This window comes from Punica granatum, chromosome 1, assembly GCF_007655135.1.
Source record: "Punica granatum isolate Tunisia-2019 chromosome 1, ASM765513v2, whole genome shotgun sequence".
Classification (NCBI taxonomy): Eukaryota; Viridiplantae; Streptophyta; class Magnoliopsida; order Myrtales; family Lythraceae; genus Punica; species Punica granatum.
The window spans coordinates 49,414,842-49,433,988 of record NC_045127.1 but is presented as its reverse complement, the minus strand read 5'-3'; the positions used below and the strand labels follow the sequence as shown (position 1 = coordinate 49,433,988).

The 19,147-nt window shown below is 36.7% G+C and overlaps 2 protein-coding genes across 2 annotated transcripts; both read left to right on the top strand.

Annotated features, from left to right (window-relative positions):
* The first annotated feature begins 449 nt into the window (after positions 1-449).
* Positions 450-4,307, top strand: LOC116197215 (potassium transporter 3-like). Its single transcript, XM_031527288.1, is given in 10 exon segments — positions 450-522; positions 862-1,105; positions 1,385-1,630; positions 1,737-1,787; positions 1,875-2,135; positions 2,230-2,282; positions 2,401-2,515; positions 2,619-2,873; positions 3,216-3,704; positions 3,707-4,307. Coding segments are annotated over 10 exon segments (2,292 nt in total). The 5' UTR covers positions 450-519; the 3' UTR covers positions 4,282-4,307.
* A 1,146-nt stretch (positions 4,308-5,453) lies between these two features.
* LOC116191905 lies at positions 5,454-8,748 on the top strand. The gene is made up of 4 exons (XM_031520295.1): positions 5,454-6,067; positions 6,547-6,699; positions 7,595-7,666; positions 7,939-8,748. The coding sequence occupies exons 1-4, from the start codon at positions 5,915-5,917 to the stop codon at positions 8,605-8,607; spliced, it is 1,047 nt and encodes a 348-aa protein (XP_031376155.1). The 5' UTR covers positions 5,454-5,914; the 3' UTR covers positions 8,608-8,748.
* The last annotated feature ends 10,399 nt before the right edge of the window (positions 8,749-19,147 follow it).

Genomic DNA, 19,147 nt, shown 5'->3' with positions numbered 1-19,147 from the left:
GGAAGTTCAATAAATCTCGATTAATTCAATTCGAGCGGGCCGGTCCGCTAAGGGATCAATCCCTTCCAATCGTGAATTTTCCCCATTCATAAGAATTGAATTCAAGGAGAATATATGACAAAAAGCTTATACCAATTTTTTTTTATTGAAATTTTTGGCCAACAACACACATTGGTTACCTCCCAGACATGAAAGGGAATTATTGAGCCGAAAATTCAGGGAGACTTGGATCAGTTGGGTAAAACGTTGGACTGATTCAGCCCTCAACTAACCGCTCTTTTGTCCTTTCACCGCATGGAAAATAAAAACATCTGCTAACGGTGAAGAACATTGATTTTGTCCCGAAAACAATATCATCCCATAAATCTGACAGTGTCACGTGGTGCGTCGAGAATACTCTCTCCGTGCCCCTTCTGTTCTGTTAATTCCCTTTGGACACAGTCCTTCGCTTCTCTTACCTCTGGACAAGAAGAAACACTCTGCTTCTGTTCCCCGAAGAAGACACACTTCGCCATCGCCATGGTATGCTCCTCAGTGGCCCATCTCATCCTATTCCACTGTTCATGCCGATAAAACAGTCCCCATTTTCCTTCTGTTTTTCGAGAAAGTTCATTACCGGAGAAGGACATTGGATAATAAATCACACGATTTGTCCTCCAGATGAGTTTCTTCATTCAATGCACCTCACATGAAGCAGTCATCAATTCAGAGATTTCAGTTGCGAATATTATGCTCACAGAAGATGGATTCGCTTGCATATTTTCAAATCTTCACCTCTTTATGCATCATTGATTCAATGCATGGTGGACAGATCAGTTTATATAAAATCATAGTATAATTTGTCAGTTCATTCTGTTATAGGTGGAATGTGAGAATCGGCGTAAAGATGTTCTCCTTCTTGCGTATCAAAGCTTTGGAGTAATATTTGCCGATTTGGCCATTTCCCCTCTTTACGTGTACAGAGTCGCATTCTCAGGAAAATTACGCCACCATCAGAGTGAAGAAGTGCTCTTCGGGGCATTCTCCTTGATCTTTTGGACTCTGACCCTTTTCTCATTGCTCAAATATGCAGTTTTCATGTTGAGCACAGACGATAATGGCGAAGGTAAATCACGACTTAATTCTGGCCACCTTTTGGAGAACATGGAAAGTTTTTTCCAGCTTTCCGTTTCCTTTCATGGAAAAACAGAAATACAAAGAAACTAATGTGGAGAATATGTACCATTGCACTTTAGAGGACACGACCGAATTTTGTTTTCACTCTAAGGAACAAAGCTACTGAAAATTGTTTTAGTTCTAAGGAACAAAGCGGAAACTCGCACTTTTCTTTTCGATAAGGGAAGTTATTCCTTCATTTTTCTGACATTATTTTTATCCTTTCCAGGTGGAATTTTTGCTGTCTACTCTCTTCTCTGCAGACAAGCGAAGTTCAGTCTGCTACCCAACTACCAGGCAGCGGATGAGGAGATATCGACTTATCAGAACCCGCAAAATTGCTTGACAAGAACAACTCCACGCAGCAAAAGATCGACAGAGCTGCTCAAGAAAAGAAAGACGGTTTTACTTCTCCTTGTCCTATTCAGTGCTTCCATGGTAGTTAGTTCTGCTGTCCTCACGCCCGCAATTTCCGGTAATAAATACACGATTTTCAAGTTGTCATAAATTACTGATGCTTTTTGACATTGTAATTGGAAAGTTTTACAGCTTATTCATCACTCCAATTTCGCTTCTTGCAGTGTTGTCATCTGTCGAAGGGATGCGAAGTCGAGTGAAACACTTTCATAATAGTAAAGTCACTATATGAACAGAAACATATATGGATAAATTGTTTTGAGTGTGTGATGGTGATCAACATTTTCGCTTGCATCACGTAGGACTGGTGTTTGCTGTTTCTTGTGTGCTACTTGTCTGTCTTTTCGTTATGCAACATTGTGGGACCCACAAGACGACCTGCGCACTCTCTCCGATCATGATCCTGTGGCTGTTATCCATAGCTTCTATCGGTGTCTACAACATTCTCGTCTGGAATCGAAGTGTCTTGTGGGCTCTTTCTCCCAATTACATCTACAAATTCTTCCATTACACAGGGAAAGATGGTCTGCTTTCTCTTGCAGGAATAATGTTATGCGTCACAGGTGAATATATATCGTTCTGAAATTATCCGGATTTTCTTTAGTATTCTCGGTAAATCTGAAGGAATGTGGCGGATGCAATCCTTTTACTGTTCAGGAAGTGATGCCATGTTTGCCTACCATGGTCGATTTACTGCTGCGTCCATTCGGGTATATACGGCTTGACTTTAAAACCACGATCTCCAGTCCTCATGTTCTACTCACATTCTGAAATTGCCAAGCTTCATAGGATGCCCTAATTAGGTTTTTATTTTGTTACTTGATGCAGATGGCATTCCTATGCGCCGCTTATCCGTGCCTAGTGCTTCAGTACTTGGGACAAGCTGCATTTCTCTCGAAGAATTTTCAGGCATTTCCCACCAGCTTTCACGCTTCAATTCCCGGTAAATCTGGTCTCCTTCCTCTTCACTAGCTTAACATGTTATTGTTAACTATGTTGTTTTCCTCACTTACTATAATATCCGAATTTTCTCTGTTATTTGCTAGATCCTGTCTTTTGGCCCGTCTACGTGCTGGCTATTTTGGTGGCCATCATTGCTAGTCAGTCGGTAATCTCTGGCTCGTGTTCAATAATCAAGCAGAGCCATGCCTTTGGATGTTTCCCTCGTGCCAAGGTTCTGCATACCTCGAGATGGACTGAGGGACAGTTATACATACCAGAATTGAACTGGATTCTCATGGTCCTCTGTCTGGCCATTACAGTTGGCTTTCGCAACATCAATCACATTGCAAATGCTTATGGTAAGTGAAAAATCAGAAACGCATATGTTTCGACTCTTCGATTGCCACCCTAAAGCATGTTATCGCATTTTAACAGTATCCACAATGACCTGGTACAAGGATTATTTTTGTTCTGAAGCAACAATGTTCCAAATATGTCCTCCTAGTCGTAATCGCCGGGCATCAATTGAGGGATCACTAACAGTTATGAGGCTTCAGCAGAAATCTGTTACTCTCCGATTCTGTGACATTGTTATCGAAAGCTATTGTTGTGCCCCAGAGTTCAATCATTCATACCAGACTAGCCATTACTATCAAGAGTCGGTACACACAGAAATTTTATTTGCTACTTTTGGTTTTCAGGCATTGCTTGGATTACAATGACAATGGTGATGACATTGCTAATTGCACTAGTGATCAAACTCGTGTGGCATAAGAGTCTCGTGCTTGTCGTTTTGTTCTTTGTATCTTACGGGCTGATTGAGACGATCTTCCTAATATCCTCGTGGCATGGAATCCCGAGAGGAGGATGGGCTAGTCTTCTGATATCGATCACATTTACATTCGTTATGTTCGTATGGCATTACGCCACAAGGAAGAAGTTCCTGTACGGCCAACACAACAAGGTCCCGATGAAGTGGATCCTCTCTTTGGGACCAAACCTCGGGGTAATTCGAGTCCCCGGAATCAGCCTCTTCTTCACAGAACTAGCCACTGGAATCCCATCCAGTTTCACTCATTTCCTGGACAACTTGCCGGTATTCTACCAAGTGGCAGTATTCTTCTGCGTAAAAACGGTTCCGGTGCCTTACGTCCCGCTGAAGGAGCGATACCTCATCGGGCGGATTGGCCCTAGTCTTATCGGCTGTACCGGTGTATTATCCGGAACGGGTACAAGGACGTGAACAGAAAAGAGGACGACTTCGAGAATGACCTCATACTGTGCCTGGCGGAGTTTGTCCAGCTCGAGGCAGAGGGCTCCAGATCTGTCGACCGGTCAACAGATGGTCGAATGGCTGTTGTGGGGCCCACGGAGAAGCTCGGGACGAGGGTGGAGACCTTGGACACATCGCTGGTCCTAGGGGGCGGGATGAAATCGGCCATCCTACATAAACTGCAGGCCAGGTACATGAAGGAATCCTCCGAGCTGATCCACCGCCGCTCCGTCCAGTTTAAGGTGCATGGGACGATGTTTAAGGACCCTGGAGTAAAAGAAGAGCTGCTCGAGCTTGTGGAGGCCAAGGGCTCCGGAGTGACGTACATAATCGGGCACTCACACGTGAAGGCGAAGTCGCACTCGTCGTTCTTGAAGAAGTTTGTGATCAATGTGGCCTACTCATTCCTGAGGAAGAACAGCAGGAGCCCTTCTGTGGTCTTCAACATACCTCAAGTGTGTCTAATTGAGGTCGGCATGAACTATCATGTGTAATAAATAATTTGCACGATATTATTTTAGAATTATTAAAAAATTAAAAAAAATCATTTTTACTTTTCTTCCTACATCAGCATTTCTTATTAGATTCACTCGTAAAAGTTTGAATTTATGGTAATGGGTGGAAGTGTTGGTGGGACTGCAACAAGAACCTAAAAAATACATGGCATCCTTAGAATTGATGTTCCATTCGTCACCAAAAAGTTCGATAGCATGCACACTAGTTGTTCGTCGCCAACAAGGACTTAAGAAATACATGGCATCCTTAATTTCGTTCACATTAAGAACACTAGTTGTCCTTGGTAAGAGTTGACATCCGTATAACATATGAGAATTATTTGAACCCTGAAATACCACCTTGCTTCGAAATGGAAATGGAAATGGAGTTGAGTTAAACTCAATTTCGTTCCAACATGTATGTATATATATATATATATATATATATATATTTAAGTGAATTGTAATAATAAGGTGAATGAAGAAAATAAAAAAGTAACGATTGTGCTGTTGAATTAAAAAATGAGAAAAAGTAATGAATAGTTAAGAGAAAGTAATGATTATCTTATTGAATTGTGAAAAAAGTAATTAATATTTGAAATAATTTAGTATTAAAAATTAAATTAAATGGTAGTTAAGATAAAAAAAATATAAAAATGTAATAATTGTGTTGTTTAATTGAAGATAAATAGAATTAAAGTGGAATAGATAAAAAATAATTACTTCAATAACAAACGAGGCCAGTCGAGTTCCATTAATTCATAACTGTTAATACTATCGAGTTCTTTATTTAAGACACCTGATCCACGTGATTCCAAGCCAAATCATGACATTTGCTATTGTTGCAATAGATTCACCAATAATGAATAAAATCTAACTCATTATATGCAAAACTAACGTAAATATTATCTCACCAAACCCCTAAATCAAATGTCAAAAAAAAAATCTAGAAAGTATGTATTAAATAAATAATAAATGGGGAAATTGCTGAGTCAGTTCCACGTATTTGCCTTCAGGGGGGGGTGGGTGAATGGTGATTGTCCCCCCTTTTTTCCACCACATTTAACTCATGACTTTTTTAATGTCTTTATTTAATTTTATTTTTAAAATTTTTTATTTTCTTTTTGGTTATATATAAATAGTTGGGGTCATTTTTTAATTTATCTTCTCCTTCAATTAGTGAAGCAACCCATCAGCTTCCCCCATAGTTTGCTATTTTTTTTTTTTCTTTTTTGCAGATAATCTTCGTCTTCGTCTTCGTCTTCATCTTCATCTTCATCTTCTTCTTCTTCTTCATCAAAGCTCGTTCCTTTCCTCGCCTTCCTTCCTCCTTTTACCCCTTTAACCTAACCCTAATTTACCCAACAACTTGTCAAATACCCCTTGGGGTTCAGACAATCAAAGCAATACAGAAACCCCTAAATTCCAACTTCCCTTCTTCCCTCTATAGGTCACAGCCCCTGATTTTCGCATTCTTCGCGAATTGATTGAATCCCTACTTCTTCTTCGCCTATCGCTGCTCTATGATGTATTGATAGATTTGTCGCGGGGGCATAAGGGTAATGGTCGATGTGAATTTGTTGCTGTTCTCGTTGAGAACCCTAATTTTGTTCCAGGGAGAGCGCTTGTTCTCATGTTGAGTTCCTGTTACTCTCACTCTCTTGCCCGACGGCCTCTGTCATCGCTGCCTGTTCATCGGCTCGGAGTTTCTGCACGACCCAGAAGCTTGTGCCCGCTTACGCGGAGCTCCAGGATCTCGTATTCAACTCCTAGTCATGCTAAAAATGTAAGCCTGAGGGTTTCGTTTGCTTAATTTGTAAATTTGTTGCATTGAATACCAATGCATACTTATGTTCTTCTTTAGGTCTTGACTGATAATTGGTTATATTTGGTGTAGCTAAAGACGTTAGGGGTGAGAACGGAACGGATGGTGCTGTTTCGGTTTTAGTCTTGCATAATGTGTTACTTTCGTAGTGAAAACTTGAAGCGATTAATGTTATTCTGAATGAATTTGAAGTGATTAAGTTAATATTATGATGGCTCAAATCTTCCCAATCATATATGTTAAGCGTTTTTCAGCTTAGTGCCCTTTCTCGTTTTCTTGATATCTACATTTTGTATGAGTCACCAGTGAATTTGTCATTCTATGTTGGAGTTGTTTTATGCTCTTTCTAATTTGTGTTTGTCACGCTTCTTTCCAATGGAATGTATGATCTACTGCTCTAGGCAACCGATTACTTATGTTGGTTTCTTGATAAAACGCAGGGTTGGAAAATTTCATGTTTCAGACATGATAGTCTTTCTCCTGAAAGTCCGATACCTGATTTTGTGGAACATCTTCTCCCAGAAGAACCAGTGAAGCCTGAGCTGGATAAAGCAGTTGTTGTTAGGAAGGACTGGAAGACAAAATTCAGAGAGGTACGTTCTTGTCTTTGATCATATAATATGCACAAGTTCCACCTATATAATATATGAATATTTGCTGATAATAGCATTGGAAACCATTTAATCAATCTCTAATTGTGTTGCAAAGGGCGCAGCACTTAAGATATATATTATGCATTGCAGAGTAGTGGAAAGGTAGGTGGAAGGCAGAAATTTTATTTTATTTTTTTCCTTTAAAGCATTTTGGTGAAATAACCTTTATTGATGGTTATATTTACATTAGCTTCTAAAAACTTGGTTAGAGTCTATGTTGTTCAACTCACTTACTGCTGTTCAACTCAAGCTACTAACAAAGAACTTAGGGTCTAACTTTTGAGTGATGTTGACAAAGAACTGGAGGTCTGATTGATTTCATTTTTATAGTAGATGTATATGGAAGTCGTGTTTAGAAATGACGAGTTAGGATTAAGCCAACAGGAGAAATTTAACACTACATGTACTTGAAACAGAGTGCTTTGAGTAATTCAGCTAGTTATGGAATTCAGATTAGTTTTGAAAAATGAATGTATGTGGTGAAACGCTTGAGAAGGTGCTATTTTGTGGAAGTGACTTGTGTCAAGTGATAAGCAATAGGTAGAAGATCTGTTGAAAACTGTGAGATGGAATACTCTTGGAGAGAGATCGTTCTTGATAGTCAATGCACTGGTGAAGGATTCTCTCTACTTTTCCTAGTATGGTAAAGTAGTAGCTATGAGAATGCAAATGATCTTTTGCTGCAAAATTCTTCCTCACTGTGCAACCTCCTCCCTTTTTTTTTCACCTTTCTGGTTATAAAAGGATATCCCACTTTGTGTTTGCGAGTGTTCTATCTGAATCCTCGGCTTTGAGTGTTTTCATCATACTCTGTTTGCAATTGATTGTGTCACAGGCTGCAGATGGGGTGGTTAGAGCAATTGGGAGGCCATGGTCAGTCCCATGGACTGCAGAGACTGTCATACAGGTATTATCGCCATGAAACTTTACATGGAAAAACATGTCCATAGAGAAACCTGCCAATTTAGAAGTAAGATAAAGAATGCTTTGAAAGTATTTGAAAAATGATTTAAGAAATAAAAAATATGCTTACTCCTTTTCTTTTGCTTCACTTTTTTACTATCCAATGATCTGTTATGTGTGTCAAAAACATCATCTGAAGTTGGTTCTTCATTTGTAAGAGCTGCCTTAAATGTGATAGGCTAACTCCCTTTTTTTCCCCCTTTCCTTTTCGGGCAGGTTATGGTTCTCTGGGTGGCCACATTTTGGTTCATAGGGACCTGGGTGGTTCCCTTTGCAGTCCACACGGCGGGATTCAACAAGGAATCCTTGTCGTTCCGTGGACAGGCACTCTACAGCCTCCTGACGGATGTGGCTGAGGGCATAGCCGGAATTTCAATCCTCCGGTATTGCCTCTCGCGGTACCATCCCTTTCCACCTGACTGGTTCACATTCCGCCTCAAGGGCAGGTGGCAACTTGACTTGGCCTTGGGTTGCCTCATGTTTCCACTAGTCAACCGGCTGTCTCAGTTCAACCTTGACATATTGCCACTCCTGCCATCGACACCGTTGACCCTATCAAGTGTCGAGCAGTCGATCCTTGCACGGGACCCAATGGCTATGGCACTTTATGCAGTTGTGGTCACAATCTGTGCTCCCTTGTGGGAGGAAATAGTGTTCAGAGGCTTTCTTCTCCCATCATTGACGAGGTACATGCCAGTTTGGTGTGCCATTCTGGTGAGCTCGGTCGCATTCGCTTTAGCCCATTTTAGTGTACAGAGGATGTTGCCACTTATTTTTCTGGGGATAGTGATGGGTGTCCTGTTCACACGGTCAAGGAACTTGGTACCCTCCATGCTCCTGCATAGCCTCTGGAATGCATTCGTGTTCTTGAGCTTAATGAGATAAAACAGTCTTTTTGTAGCATTTGTCTGTATATTAGATTTGCCAAGGAAAAAGAGGAAGTGTAATAATAATAATTCTTCTCAAGAAAAATCTAGTGAATGCACAGAGCAGTTGCTGATTCCCGAACAATTGTGATTCCATAAACTTCGGCTCGTTACATTTACATTGTCCTAAAGAAACATTGATGTTCTACATATATGATGAATGATAAAGGCCCCTAACCTCTTTCAGTCCAGTCTTTCACAATTGATCAGTCAATGTTCTGCAGATGACAATGGCTGCCCAAAACCTTTTGGACCACGAAATAGAAAATCGGTTGATGTTATAACCAGATCCGATTATCTTGGTGTTGGTTGCTTTTCCAACCTCGCTGTTGGTACAGTTTGTCTCGCTCGAGACAAGTTTAATTAGTCGCTATGAAATTGGGTATTACTATATCTCACAGTTTGTCGGTATTGATGTATATTCATCGGGGATGGATGATGATCAACTCATCCGATCATAGCCCTATCTTCTTCACTTTAATTTCCACAGGGTACAAGTGCCCCAACAACGAAGGCGGCCGTACAAACCAAGCCAAATGTCGGCTGCTTCCACCTGCTCCATGGAGGGGACCATCCGATGATGCAGACCGGCAAGACCAAGCAAAGTCTCCATCCATCCATCCAAGGAGTAGTCTAAATGCCTTCTGGACGAAGCCATCACGGAGGAAATAGTGGGTGAATATTACGCAGTCACTTGGTTGAGTAACACTAAATGAAAATGCCAGAAAGTGAAAAAATTATCATATAACTTCTTACTTTCAGATATTCTAATTAGCTTTTACTCGTTTACAGTGGATGAGTAATACTCACCGAATATTTTCTCGATATTGACGTGATCATCGGCTACATCCTGCTTCTGGTGGTCCACAAGATATTTGGTCCGGTCGCCTTTTCCTGTTTTGATCCATCCCATTTCCCAAAACATGAAAAGCATGTCCCCAAGAAACCCCACCTTTCAAGTTAATTGAGTGTGTCCCCGTTGCAACTTGCAAGCACGCCCACGTTCCTGGTCTAGACTCGGTCTTTACACAATAACGCGATGGGGCACATGTTTGACACGGTGATGCTTAATGAACTAGACTCGACCCGACGTTCTCGAAGCTCTTGAGTGTCCAAATCCTGGTGTAAACGTCGTGGACGAGCTAAACCCAAAGAGGGACATCCATGCAGGGATCCTTCAGTAAGCTGCTTCTCTTGCCATTCGAGGCCGAGGCCGGCCATCTTCGAAGCACTATGATAATGTTGTGGCTTTGGCTGGCTATATATCGAATGTTCATTGATCTTTTCATGAGATATATGACTAAACCACATATGGGTCGATAGATTATTTATAGGCGACTCATTTGGATCAATAATCTCATACAAATGATGATGTATAATCCAAGCCATCAATACATACTCATGGTTTGATAGGATGACTTGCTCGTGCATCTGAAACCATGGACGCTGCTCTTATGACAGGCTGATTTAGAAGCTCGAGAAATCAATCCGTCTTAGTACGAATCATGAGGTGGATCGGGTCGATTCGTGTAGAGCTGAAGCGGAAGGCCAGCTGCGTTGGGGTGGGGCTGGCTGCGGCTGGTCATGGCCTGGCTGGTTGAATGAACCTGATTAGTCCAAACGTTACGTGAGCTTGGGGTCCAATGGAGGATCAGTAAAAGCTTATCCCCTTGGCATCGCATTCATTCCGGCGCAAACAGATTCCGATTTCTGTGCCCTGTTTTCCGTAAATTATTATCTCCCCTCTTCTTTATTTATGTATGGTTACTGAATTCTATAATTTATAAAAGTATATATATATATATATATATATATGACACTTGCACATGCTATGCACCGTTTGTCATCATTTTTGTTTTTGAAAATTCTTGATGGAATGTAATTATCTTTTTAATTTTTACAATGATTAATTAATGTAATTATATAAAAATAAAAGAAAAAAAGAGAGTGAGAGAATGTGAGAAGGAGGGAGGGAGGAGAGAGAAAATAGGAAGTGGAAAGTTGGAAATTGGTGGTTAAATGTAATTTTAAAAAATTTAAATTATTATTTTCTAATTTTAACTTCCTCCTAATTTAAGTAGTTTAAATGTAAAATTTTTATTCTGAAAATGGACAATTTTGAAATAAGAAAAGTTACCTAACTATCATATTCTTCTTTTTTGTAATATACTAGATGCAGACTCGTACGAATTTAATTAAAAGAAAATGATAGTGCTACCCGCAGAATTTTCAATGTAAGTTGGATATGAAAATCCTATGCGGTATTTTTAGAGGTTAAAAGAAGATTTTATTAATTTAATTAATTAATAAAATTAATAAAAGAAAATGTTGAAGGAGAGGAAAGGTAGAGGGAACTTAATCTATCAAAAATTTAAAAAAAAAGGTGGAGGGAACGTTAGAGAGAGAGAGAGAGAAAAAAAAAAAAGAGAAGGGGAGACATGGATTCACGGATTTATGGGTTCAATCGGGGATTCGATGGGTCGGACCGCACATTTAATTAAAAAATAAATAAATAATAATATTACCAATAAAAATAATTATAATTTGTTAAATATGCAATAACTACAATATTACTAAGAAAAACAATTAAAATATGGTTTAGAATAGACAATTAGGAAGGTCATTGAGATAAATTATAAAGGAATGGTAAAAAGTGCACCACAAAAAGTTGATAGCTCAATGGATAAGTGGGTGAAGTAATAACTTGGAGGTTTAAGGTTTAATTCCTTTTCTATTCATAGTATTTTTACAATTTTAAGGAATATAGAGAACCCATAGAACCGGCCGGTTCACATGGATTTCCTTAAAAAATCGGCCGGTTCTTTGGATTCATGGATTTATTCGTGCACGTTTGGGTTCACAGGAGAACCAGACCGGTCAAAGGGCCGATTCCCGGTCCGACCGATCAAACCGGCCAGTCGGTCCGGTTCTGATAACAGTGGTTGGTGCATCTTTAATAGTAAAGCCTCGAGTTTAATGGAAAAAAATTATGTTTTGAGAGTTTTATCCCTTAATGGCCTAATTCGGTTCAAACTGAAGTAGTCAAGACCTATTAAAATTTTAAATATTAAAGTGCAGACGAAACAAATCTCGAGTTCAAATCTTGTGAAATAAGAAAATTAACGATGGGCAGCTTTATATGTCCTTGCGCGACTTGACTTAAACCTGAATTGATCGAATATCTTAGGTTTCCGAATATTAAAGCGTGCGCACCAGAAAAAAAGAAATAAAAAACGGTGCATCTTCCCAATCTCAACTCTCGTCTTTTATTGGCCTGGTTTTTTTCTTGGTCAGATCTATAGGTATGATTTTGTGAAGTGCTCATGCACTCAGCTATCGGCTCGAGGAGTAGCTTTTTACATGGATTATGGAATAGGGTGAGATCCTCTTCCCGATATTTTTATAGGGGTCTACGTAGAAACGTTGTAGGAGGTTATGAATAGGAATTCGATATAAGAAACATTTTTGTAATTGTATCGCATACTAATTCGATGTATTTTACACATTTTCTTTTACATTAATTCTGGTGGATCTACTGATTTGTATTAATCTCTTGAGCATTTTCCCTTTGTATCTATTTTGTTGTGAATGAATGAAATGATTCTTATTATCGTCTCGGATTGGGTATGCAACTTCCCTTTTGTTTCAAGGATTTGATGATCTATAAACGTTGTATGACAGTCCACTTTCATTGGGTCATCAGTTTTCCAGTGTCGAAATGCATACCAACTTTATTTCTCGTTATCTTATCGTAAATGTATAAGCCTAACAAGTTAGGATGGGAAGGTTAGATACCGAGGGAGATGGACATCAAAAGATGAATTTGAATTTACCATAAGAGGTCCTAACATGAGCAGTTCAGTTTGCTTATATCAAGGAGGAAAGATGTTAGCAAACCAAGAGCAGCAAAATACTTGTGTAAACATGTACTAAGCCAATTTTATTAAGCCCGGCTCAAATGTATTGAACCGCACCCTCCGTTGGGCTGTGCCATGATTCTACTAGGTCGACCACACCCGGTTCAATTACTATTTCAATTAGTTCAACCACACCTGGTTCAATTATTTTTATGATTTATTATTTTTCAGCTAACTTTTGTTTTTATTTTGACTATAGTAACGTACCTTCACTCTGCGCGCAAACCAAACATAAAAGACTTAAAAAGAGTTCTATTATTTTTGTTGAATTACCTTTAGTTAGGTTGAGAACGGATTATTTTAGTGAAAACACAAAATAATTATTCAACAAAGGAATAAATCACTATTTTGATTTTTATGTGTACTATAAAGGAAAAACTATATATTTGGTCCTTTAGGTTTGCATACTTTTCTATTTTAGTCTTTTTTCTAATTTTTTATTGTTTAAATCCTATATCTTTGAATACATTTTCTGTTTCAATTATTTTCCTTTTTCTTGATTCGTTTTCATCCAAAACCTTTAATTAGTTTTCTATTTTCATCTTTCTATCAAATTTTTTATTAGAGAAGATTTAAACTTCGCTCCTCAACTTTTTAAAGTTATTTTTATCCTAATTTTCTTTCAATTTTTCTTGATTTTGAAATGTTTTGTTTCTTATACTTCTACCCCTCGAAATCCTGGGCATTTTTTAAATTTAAAAAGATTATTATTTCAATTTCAAATTTTTTAGTTAAAATATATTTTGTTTTATTTTTGAAATTCAAATAATAAATTTTTGGACTAATTACCTAAAAAACACAAATTTTCCACATTTTATCGATTTTAGCACGAACTTTTATTGAAATGTTTTGTTTCTTATACTTCTACCCCTCGAAATCCTGGGCATTTTTTAAATTTAAAAAGATTATTATTTCAATTTCAAATTTTTTAGTTAAAATATATTTTGTTTTATTTTTGAAATTCAAATAATAAATTTTTGGACTAATTACCTAAAAAACACAAATTTTCCACATTTTATCGATTTTAGCACGAACTTTTTTCTTGACCTAAGAATACACAAATTATCGATTTAATATCAATGTTAGCACGATGTCAATTTTTTCAATCGATGGGCCTCAATGGCGGCCATCGCTTAGCCAATCCGAGTCTCCCATGACGGAAGAGGTCTTTGGTGACCCTAATTGGGGGATGGTGGCCGCCGATGAGGCTCCCACCACCTACCCCTTCATTCCTTTCTCGATTTTACCTTCTTCTTTTTCTTTTTCTTTTTTTTCAAATTGAGGCAATGATGGTCTCACCAAGGCCCAATGCCACCCCTAGAGGGTCATCGGCAAGCTCGACTACCTCAATTGAGGGGTGTGGCCATCGATTTCCATTTAAATCAATGAAAAAGTTGAGGCTTGCTAAAATTGATATCAAATTGGTAGTTCGTGCATTTTTAGATCAAGAAAAAAAAGTTTGTGTTAGAATTAATAAAATGTGAAGAAGTTTACATTTTTTAGATAATTAACCTTAAATTTTTTAATAAGTTTAAAAGTCGTGTGAACATTTTTATGGGAATTTGAGCGGTAAAAATATAAGAAGCAAAACGGTTAATATTAAGAAAAAAATTGAACCAAGAAAAAGAATTAGGATAAAATAATAATTTTAAAAAGTTGATGATCAAAGTTAAAATTTTTTCTAACAAACAATTTGATAAAATGAAAAAAATAGAAAAGTAACCAAAGGTAATAGATGAAAACTAATCAAGAAAAATGAAAAGGACTAAAATAGAAAAGTATTTAAAGGTATAGGATGTAAACGATAAAAAATTTTCAAAAATGACTAAAATAAAAAAAATCCAAACTTAGAAGACCAAATATATAATTTTCCCTGCAATAAACTAAACTTACAACAGCAAAGGAATAAAGTGAGAGAAAACAAAAAAGATGACTGTAAAGTTAGCGAAAGAGACATTGAACGTGTCGGAGGGGATATAATGAAACTAACAATCGCTTCATTATTATTCTTGTGAATTTATCGTTATAATCCCAACCTAATCATTCTAGTTAATCAAAATATAATAAGTTTAATGATTTTGAAAAGACAAATTGAATTGAAAGGGGTTTGGAGGTTTATAATAGTTGAGATAAAATGTGTGTGTATATATATATACACATACATAAATATATACTTTCACATACGCTTTCCTCCACTCTTATTTTTCAATTTTGTGTCTCTCAAATGTTACATTAATGGTTCTAGAGACCTTATCAGGGTTAATTACAACAGGAATACAAAACATTTTAGAAATGCATCACTTCGATACAAAAGGTCTAAAACGTAACAATTGAGTATGCAAAAATTGAAAATATTTCAATCATATGCATTCTGTCTATATCTAATTGATTTTGCTAGCAAAATGTTGATGTGGGAAAATAAATAAAATAAAAACAAAATATAATAAAAAATAACAAAAATGCTTTTTAAAAATCTTTCTCCCCCCCCCCCCCCCCCCCCCCAATAGGGTCAACAAAGTCCAACAATGGCGACACCCTTCTTGTGGTTCCATCTTCGAAGAACACGGACTAATCAGCATCGGCACTATTCTTCCATTTGGTGGAGAGACCTCTTAAATTATACTGGATTTACATGGGCTTGAACTCAACTTTTAATACAAAAGCTCGAGCTGATAGATTGTGGTACCGAATCTCTTATAAACTTGTGAGATTCCTCTTATATTTTCAATGTGGGACTTAACTCATTCTTAACTCTCAACACCCGCCCTCACGAGGCAACGTGTGGTCCAACACGTGCCACGTGCCCTTAAACACCCGCCCTCAACAACTGACCACGAGTCGGGCATCCTCTTCCGTGCTCAGGGAGGACAAATACCAAATTAGTCTCGAGCTTTACACTCAGGCCTAACTAGAGGTGCACCTTTAGTTACCTCGGAACTAGACCATGCTACTTTTTGGCCCGATTAACATGAGGCGCACTCTTGGCTGCCTCGAAACCGAATATGGCGTGGTGCGAGTCCACACGAGCGTGCAGAAGCATAATCCGTTCTGATACCATGTAAATTCTCATTTGGGCCTACACGGACTTGAGCCCATTTGCAACCCAAAAACTTAAGTTGATAAGTTGCTAGACCCAAATCTCATATAAGTTTGTGATTTTTTTTTCAATTTTTCCATGTGAGATAATGTATCTCAATAAGACCCCTAGTAGGGTACTCGAAAGGTTAAGCACGGAAAGGAAAAAAGTCAAGAGAAGACAAAGAAATGAGCAGCAGGGAAAAAGATTCCTCCTGCCTGCACATATGATTTAAGATTAGTGAAGAAAAGAAGAATAAGATGAGCAAAAAATGGAGCAATACGAAAATGAAAAAAGAAATTGCGGAGCCCAGAATCAAGATGGAGGCGCCCCAACTGGGGACCTTACTTCCCTATTGGTGGGCTTAGAGTCTGTCGGCGATCTCGAATCGGGGGGTGGGGTCACCGCGTGGGGGTGCCCCCCGGCAACCCCACCCCCCAATTCGAGATCACTGGCAGACTCTGAGCCCATCGGTAACCTCGATCAAGGGTGGGGTCCCTGGTGGAGGCGACCCACCCCACATCTGATGGAGGGAGATCTCTTTTTTTTAAAAAAATTATATATTTATTTTTAAAATTTAATTTTTTTATTTTAAATTTGAAGTCACGTTGAATGCCCCTTGCACGTTAGCTGCCATCTCAACATAGACTAATTGCGTTACTCAGGAATTAACGGAATGTGTTTGATTGTAATATCTTCAACTTTCATGTATTTTGTTGCTACGTTTTAAACTCTTATAAGTGATGCATTTTTAAAACATTTTGTGTCTCTAGTGTACCTTGTCATGTATTCAATTAGATAATGATGACCAATCTAACCTTTTTCTATTTGTGAAACAATTGTGAATTATTCTATCACATTTTAGACTAAGTGATTTTTATTATATTTATACAGTTCGACCTAGCCAGAATATCAATAGTCATACTAATTATTAACAAAGATTACAAATCATGAGCCTATCTTTGCAACAATCCAATCGCTAGAATATATTTAAACTGACTGCAGTATTTGCCTTTTTTTTACGTAATTAATGTTAAGGGTAAATTGCACTGGTGGTCCAAAATGTTTTACAAATGTTACATGATGGTCCAAAAAGTTTTTTTCGTTACATGATGGTACAAAATGTTTCAAACCTGTTTCATGATGGTACAAACCGTCAACTCGAGCTTGACGCCGTCAAGCCGATGCTGACGTAGCTACTACGTGTCACCTCCTTGTTGACGTGGCCGAAAAATTTTAAAAACTTTTAAAAATAATTTTAAATTTTAAAAAAATTTTAAAAAAAAAAAAATAAAAAAAAAAACTTTAATTTAAAATTTAAAATAATTTAATATTAAATATTAATTTTTTATAAAATTATTTTTAAAAATTAAAAATATTTAAAAAAATATTTAAAAAATTTTAAGAAAATTTTAAAAAAATTAAAAAATAATTTAAATTTTTTAAAATAATTTTTATTTTTTAATTTTTTTAAAATAATTTTCAAAATTTTAAAATTAATTTTTTTTTATTTTTTTCTAAATTTTTACTCTTTTTTGTATTTTTTTATTATTTTTTATATTTTTAAAAAAAATTTAAAATTTTTTATATTTAAAAAAATAATTTTCAAAATTATCAAAATTAAAAAATATTTTTTTTTTTTTTTTGAAAATTTTTACTCTTTTTTTGTATTTTTTTAATTATTTTTTTGTATATTTTTGGACTTTTTAAAATTTTATTTTCTCTTAAATGACGTGGCGCACTATGATTGGTTCCACGTAACAGAAGTGACACATAGGACGCGCCATGTCAGCAAAATGTTAGCGGCGTCAGGGCCAATTGACGGTTTGTACCATCATGAAACAACTTTGAAACATTTTGTACTATCATGTAACGAAAAAAACTTTTTGAACCATCATGTAACATTTGTAAAACATTTTGGATCACCAGTGCAATTTACCCTAATATTAATTATATATACAGGGCTGGCGGATCTACCATATTAATGGTGTGGTCAATTGACCCCACTAAATTTCGGAAAAGTTCACTTTGAGTAACCATAGTTGGTAGTGTTTTCCAAATTGGTTCAATTGATATTTAAATAACTCCAAATAAGAGTGATTAAAAAAAAAGGTAAATTGAATCAATTTTTTTTTCCTCATTCTCTCTTACTAGCCCTCACGCATGCTCTTTGCACGTGGGCAATTGCTTTTGGGTTTGGGAGCAAACTCAAATATTGATTAAACAGTCCAAATCATCGTTCTGGAGCTTATGGACAAACTTGATTATTGGATCATCAGTACAAAATATTATAATATTTCCTTTCACAATTATTAGCATCCTAAATTTGAAAGAAAATTCATAAATAAATTGCTAGCCGCGATGTTCGTTCAAACTTAGGATGCTATCAATTGTGAAAGGAATATTGTACTATTTTGTATTGTTGGTTCAATAATCGAGTTTGTTCATAGGATTTAGAATGATGATGTGGACTGTTTAATCCATATTCGAGTTTGTGCCCAAACCCGAAAGTAATCACGCACGTGCGAAGCACCTGCGTGAGGGCTAGTACAAAAGAATAAATATTTGCTAGGTAGAAGACAACTTGCATCATATAACATTTTTAAATAGTACAACCCACAAGAAAAGTGCAAGTCGCGGTTCTGCCTACTCAATATGTATCCTTTTGCAGTAAGAAGGGTGTAGGTATTTGAATACAAAATGTAGTGTTGCGATGGTATGGTTTGGACTGTGTGGCGCAAATTAAGTTTGCTCACGAATCCAAGAGCAATGGCGCATGCGTGAGGGCCAATATATCTGATAAAATAATCAATTCATGGCTCTTGCACCTATGAGCAACTCGCTGAGATTAACAACCACATATTTTAGTCTTTCATTTCATAATTTAACAGCAAAAAAGTTCCCAAATGGTCAAATTTGGGGTCAATTTTTTAATTTACGATATAATTTCTTTGTTTCTTCAATTAGAACTACCATTCTCGTCTCTTTGAAATAAACAAATGTATAGTTTTCATATTTCTAAGATTTTTTTTTTGTTACAACACATTTTTAAGATTAATCATATAATTAATTAATTGATAATCTCAATATAAAATTACAGAAATCTTGGAGAACAATCATAAAATGTATGTTGGTATTTTTGCGGTTAAGCTTTTATTTGCCTTTTTATTGGCAATATTATAAAATTATAAATATTAATATTTTATAAGATCAAAATAGATTGTATTTCTGCACCCACTAAATTTCGAGTCATAGATTCGCCTCTGATTTATATAATGTATATATATATATATATATATTGTGAGGGCAAACAGTAAACATTAAGCAACACCAAAAAACAAAAATAACGCACTGAATATTTTTTCAATGTGTATTGTCTGTATTTGAAAGCCTAATCAACTTCAACTAATTCAGACTCGAGTCTAATTATTCTATTAAAGAATAAAATTCACGAATATATTTCGTTTACAAGATTCAAAATTAATATATATATATATATATATATA

Coding starts and splice junctions, on each gene's coding strand:
- LOC116191905 (XM_031520295.1), top strand. CDS start 5,915: ATGTTGAGTTCCTGTTACTCTCACTCTCTTGCCCGACGGCCTCTGTCA. Junction 6,068..6,546: donor CTCCTAGTCATGCTAAAAAT/GTAAGCCTGAGG, acceptor GATAAAACGCAG/GGTTGGAAAATTTCATGTTT. Junction 7,667..7,938: donor CTGCAGAGACTGTCATACAG/GTATTATCGCCA, acceptor CTTTTCGGGCAG/GTTATGGTTCTCTGGGTGGC.